Below are 5,245 nucleotides of genomic sequence, written 5' to 3'. Positions count from 1 at the left end.
CCCCCCCCCCCCCCCCCCAGGTCCTCAGCCTTCAGGCGTCAGTTAAGGCATTATCTCTCAGGAAGCCTGTATCAGTTAGGGTTTAGAGGCTAGAGATGCAGGCTTTGGGCAACTTATTTATTATTTTTTTTAAAAGAGTGTTTTAGAAGGATGGTGGTAGGTCACAGAATTGAACACAGTGAAAAGGAACATTAAACAACTAGGCCACACAGAGTTCAATAACTAGGGCAGCTTTGGGGATTTCAGGAATAGGAATGGAGGACCATCTTTATAGGACAACTATAGGTGTCTTAGCTCCAGCTGCCTTCTGTACCTGTTTGTCTCTACCCAAAATTCAATTCCTATAGGACAGAATATAGGTCACTGCCCCTGTGGTCAAAGAGCAAGGGTCCTGTGATTAGTAGCCTCACAAGAACCCCAGTGAATTAGGAGGGGCACTTGCCTAATGGGAGGGCTGCTGTGCAGACCCAAACAAGAGTTACTCGTTACATGGGACTTCCCTGGTGGCGCAGTGGTTAAGAATCCTCCTGCCAATGCAGGGGACACGGGTTTGGGCCCTGGTCCGGGAAGATCTCACATGCCGTGGAGCAACTAAGCCCATGTGCCATAACTACTGAAGCCTGTGCGCCTAGAGCCCGTGCTCCACAACAGGAGAAGCCACTTCTCTTCCTTGCGGTGCGAAATGAGAAGCCCGCGCACCGCAACGAAGAGTAGCTCCCGCTCACCGCAACTAGAGAAAGCCCGCGTGCAGCAACAAAGACCCAACACAGCCATAAATAAATAGATAGATAGATAGATAGATAGATAGATAAAATTTTAAAAAAAGTTACTTGTTACAAAGCCTTTCCTGACATCCCTCTTTACCTGCAAGTTTAAGCTCCACTGTAGGTGCTCCAGTAGCTCTCCACCCCCAGTCCTATGTAACAAATGCCTAATCCTCACGAAACTAAGCTGCAAGATGGCCTAGCAAATATCTCACACCTACTAGGCACTCAGTGTTGGGTGAATGGAATTCCAGACAGACTTAATTTAGAAACTGCAAACTGTTCTACTCCTTTTCCAAGATAGGTGTCTACTACTGCATCTTTGTAAAGCCTGCTATCCTGTGTTGGCCCTCTGCCATTTCCACTGTCCCCTCTCTCACCTTTATCTCTTTCTCACCTTCTTAGGTAATTGCTGGCTTCAACCGCCTTAGGCAGGAACAGCGGGGCCTGGCATCCAAAGCAGCTGAGCTGGAGATGGAGTTGAATGAGCACAGGTGAGGAAGCCGGGAGACGCAAACAACAAGAGAGTTGGATGGGCCATTTTGTAAGAGAGGGTTGCAGCAGAGTGGGACTGAATTCTCAGATCCTGCCTTGTCCTCCTACCTCAGCCTAGTGATCGATACTCTGAAGGAGGTAGATGAGACCCGCAAGTGCTACCGCATGGTTGGAGGGGTACTGGTAGAGCGGACTGTCAAAGAGGTGCTGCCTGCCTTGGAAAACAACAAGGAGCAGGTGAGCAAGAATCCCTGTGTAGATGCCCTGGACAACCAAGGAGTAAGGAAAGGGAGGCCAGGGCTTTAGGGAATGTGGGGGAGGAAAGTGTGGGTAGGAACTTGTGTTGAAGGCAGCATAAATAACCTATCAGCCTATGCTCTTTAGCTATGCTACGTCTAACTCCTTAGACAAAGGAGTTGCTGACTATGCCTCTTTTCTGGCTGAATTGGGGGAGGGGAGGTGGTTAGAGTGGAGTTTCTCACAGTGTAGTCCATGGCTACGTGCATCCAAATCACCTGGAAGACTAATTTAAAATGCAGCTTCCCGGACTCTCTCCTGTACCCACTGATTCAGAACCTTTGGGGATGGGAGCCACGAAGCGGCATTTTAAAAATAAGCAGCCCACGTGAATCTTATGTATACTACAGCTTATAAATCTTGTTTTTAAGAAAGGAATACGTTTTGTGTCTGGGCTCTACTATTAATACTTGGTTAAAGTTGAGGTTAGAGGTATCATCACTCCTTCACTTCCCCCAACCATAGTCTGTAACAGATGGGGGAAGGGAGTCCTGAAATCCTTACATAATCCCTGTCGTTTGCCCTCTAGATACAGAAGATCATTGAGACACTGACACAGCAGCTTCAGGCAAAGGGAAAAGAACTAAATGAATTCCGGGAAAAGCACAATATTCGTCTCATGGGGGAAGACGAGAAGCCAGCAGCCAAGGAAAACTCAGACGGGGGTGGGGCTAAGTCCAGCTCAGCTGGAGTGTTGGTCTCCTAGAGACCAAGGCCTTTGCATTTTTTTCTACCCTGATTCCCACTTCTTCTAATTTCTCTTTATTGTTATTATTTTCTCTGCTATTGTAATTTTTTTTGTTAATTAAATGTTTTGTTTAGAATGCTTAGCTCTAGCCTGAAGCTTTCACCCAGTATTAGGGGTAGAATTTGCACGGGGCATGGGCAAGCATATGATTTGTGGTTTGGGGTCCATCTGGTTAATGGCTCACAATATCAAACTAGGTCCCATATTTTATCCTTTACCTTGCAAATAAAGATGCATCTCCTTATTTACTTCCCTCCCCGCCAAAAGATTCAGAAACAAATGTTAACTCTCAGGTTGAAATTTAATCAGCATTTGAAATGAGGCAGATAGCTCTGGTGGTAACTAAAGCTTTATGAGTCTGCAACAAAACAGAGGCTTGGGGCTTCCCTGGTGGCGCAGTGGTTGAGAGTCCACCTGCCGATGCAGGGGACACGGGTTCGTGCCCCGGTCCGGGAAGATCCCACATGCCGCGGAGCGGCTAGGCCCGTGAGCCATGGCCGCTGAGTCTGCGTGTCCGGAGCCTGCGCTCCGCACGGGAGAGGCCACAACAGTGAGAGGCCCGCGTACCGCAAAAAAAAAACAAAACAAAACAGAACAAACAGAGGCTTGGTGGTGTATCTTGGCACTATTCTTCAGATAAAGAGGTCCAGAATGCAAACCTGTGGACTAGCTGTCCTGCCATCCTCACCGAAACCCCCAACCAGGTAGAGCTGATCATTCCAAAGGCAGGTCCGATGGCCCACGCGTTTTAGCCCATGGTCTGCACAGGGGAAGTGGAACCACAGAGAAGGAGACTTTCCTGTTGGGTAAGGGCAGAGAGTGGTTATTGAGGCAGTAGTGCTTTGGCCCCCATGGGGCTCTTAACAAGACCAAATATTTGCTCATTATTTTTCTCCTCACTGGATTTGTGGGCCTCTTCAAAATTTAACATTCTGTGTATTCCTTTAATTTGTCGACTAAATCTTCCTTCTCCCTACCCCATTACTCCATCCTCTTTCTTTCTGTAGTCTTCAGGTTCTCCTATCTTCCCACCTTTTCCCCTTCTCAACCATTAAGCCCCTTCTCACGGGTATCATAGATGTAGAGGTCATTGCAGATGGTGTCTCGGGCTCTAGTCAGAGTTTCTCCACCAAACAGCACAGCAAAGGGCCCAACCACAGAACATGAGTGATGCCGGAGTCCTCGAGGCCCCTGCCGGGACCCCTGCCCACTGCTCACGAGACTTGCAAGCTGTTCCATCAAACGGGGGGCAACAGGTGGTTCCTCCTTGGGGGAGAGAGAAGGGACTGTCTGGAGGGATTTGGGCATCCCCATTTTAGCCCCCTTCCACCCTTAGCAAGATGTGAGTAGATAATACCTTAATCTTCCCATGACTCCAATGCCCAGCTACTTCTGGTTCAGCTGAGTTGCAGCCCCCAAAAAGCAATAGCTGGTGACCTGGGTGGGGCCCAGGACTTTGGAGCAGGGCAGCGCAGTGACCTGAACGTGAGACTGTGTGGTAGCCTTCTTCCTTATAGCTGTGAAATTCAGGCCTGATTTGGGTTTTCTGGAAAATATAAGTGCTGTACTGCCTTTCCCCCAACCCCCTTGCCAAGGATAGAAAGGAGACATGGGACAGTGCCAAATGTAGTTCGGTTGAGAGGGAGGGTAATATTGATGAGAGTTCAGCTATCTTAGACATGGAAGATTCCGGGGGAAGGAGGGTTCTAGGGTGAGGATATTAGATAAATTGACTGCGAAGCTGTTTTTCCAGAGTGTAAGTGAGGGGGCATGAAAGGTTTTGGGCAAGGGGTGTCATACCAATAGGTGCGGGCGCCAGGGTCCAGCATTAACGTGTAGATGCTTCCATAACGACGCTGAGTGCGAGTCCCGCCCTCCCTGCCTGCCACCCGCAGCTCTCGGTCGGAGAGGTGGGTACAGGTGTGACTACTGAGGCCGGCAGGGGGGCAGCTGCCGGGGGCGGCGGTCCACGCCTCCCACACACCGCGCTCGGTGTCCAGGGCGCTTACTGTGGCCAGGCGGCGCGACCCATCCCAGCCGCCCACCACACAGAGCCAGCGCCCGCCCACCGGCGCCGCGTCGTGGTGGCTGCGCCTCGGGCCGCCCCGGGCTCCCACCCGCACGGCCTGGCCCTCAGCCGGATCGAAGACCACCGTATCACTGCTCGGCTCTCTCGCTCCTCTGGCTAGGAGACCCCCCACCAGATAGAACCGTCCCCGCAGTTCGGTGCATGAATGGAAGGCCCGCGCCAGCAGCGGGTCCCGCGCCACCGGCCGCCAAGTCCAGCCTGAGCCCCCTGTCCCACCCACCGCCCCGGCCATGGGCCCGGGGAGGGGCGGGCTGCGGGGCCGGCGGCCCGGAATACCCCTACCTGAGGGTGCAGGCTTCCCCGGAACCGCCTCTACACCCCTACCGGAAGCCTGTCCGGGTCCCCACCTCAAGCCACCTGCTTCCCTCCGCCGTCGCCCAGCAACCACTGCAGCGGCTGCAGCACGACCGCTGCAAACTGAAGGTCGCAAAGCACCGGTTACCGTGGAGACAGGAGACCTGGGTAGCCACCTTGAATTAGTGTCGTCACCATGGCGACAGGAGCTGTGCGAGGTCAATAAAAATCTTGAAAGTCTGTTAAATTCGGAAAGTCCGAGGACAGCCAGTTCCTCAGAAGGACCCATGTTATCCAAGATGTGAATTCACTTGGGACTATGACGTTTCAGGTGCAGGCGTTGCTCTGCAGGGGTTGAGGAGGAACCATGTCCTTTTTGGCTTTGGCGTTTTGGGCGTTTTTCTGATTCGTTCTGACCTCCCCAGGGATAAGCTAGGAAGGGGAGACAAAAGTCAGAGGGGAGGCAGTGAAAGTGGATTAAGCACTGACCTGGGAGTCAGGAGACTTGAGTTCCGGTCCCAACTATACCCTGACTCTCAAAGTGATTATTTTCCTTTA

General features: G+C 51.7%; 2 protein-coding genes across 3 annotated transcripts in view; one reads left to right on the top strand and one right to left on the bottom strand.

Moving 5' to 3' along the window:
• Positions 1-2,381, top strand: part of PFDN2 (prefoldin subunit 2) — a 13,817-nt gene extending 11,436 nt beyond the window's left edge. Inside the window, exons 2-4 of the mRNA XM_007467117.1 lie at positions 1,170-1,258; positions 1,373-1,496; positions 2,086-2,381. Of these exons, the coding sequence (XP_007467179.1) occupies positions 1,170-1,258; positions 1,373-1,496; positions 2,086-2,262 (390 nt within the window). The 3' untranslated portion in view covers positions 2,263-2,381. The remainder of the gene's footprint in view (positions 1-1,169; positions 1,259-1,372; positions 1,497-2,085) is intronic.
• A 555-nt stretch (positions 2,382-2,936) lies between these two features.
• KLHDC9 (kelch domain containing 9) lies at positions 2,937-4,760 on the bottom strand. 2 transcript variants are annotated; one of them, XM_007467115.1, is made up of 4 exons: positions 4,105-4,760; positions 3,662-3,821; positions 3,372-3,570; positions 2,937-3,103 (listed from the first exon to the last, which is right to left on the bottom strand). In XM_007467115.1, exons 1-4 carry the CDS (start codon positions 4,623-4,625, stop codon positions 2,937-2,939), a joined length of 1,047 nt encoding a protein of 348 aa, XP_007467177.1. In that variant the 5' UTR covers positions 4,626-4,760. The 2 variants fall into 2 exon arrangements, with proteins under 2 accessions (XP_007467177.1, XP_007467178.1); XM_007467116.1 differs by lacking the exon at positions 2,937-3,103 and having other exon boundaries at positions 3,416-3,588; positions 3,661-3,821; positions 4,105-4,625.
• Positions 4,761-5,245: the final 485 nt, after the last annotated feature.

Source organism: Lipotes vexillifer, unplaced genomic scaffold (genome assembly GCF_000442215.2).
Source record: "Lipotes vexillifer unplaced genomic scaffold, Lipotes_vexillifer_v1.1 scaffold902, whole genome shotgun sequence".
NCBI lineage: Eukaryota > Metazoa > Chordata > Mammalia > Artiodactyla > Lipotidae > Lipotes > Lipotes vexillifer.
The sequence above is the reverse complement of the archived record's forward strand: the minus strand, read 5'-3'. Positions and strand labels throughout refer to the sequence as shown.

Excerpts from the sequence above, each read along its gene's own strand:
- KLHDC9 (XM_007467115.1), bottom strand. The coding sequence starts at position 4,625 with ATGGCCGGGGCGGTGGGTGGGACAGGGGGCTCAGGCTGGACTTGGCGG. Across the intron at positions 3,822-4,104 it reads CCTGGCGCCCGCACCTATTG|CTATAAGGAAGAAGGCTACC; the intron begins GTATGACACCCC and ends TGAATTTCACAG. Across the intron at positions 3,104-3,371 it reads CCTCTACATCTATGATACCC|GAAAGTCTCCTTCTCTGTGG; the intron begins GTGAGAAGGGGC and ends CTTACCCAACAG.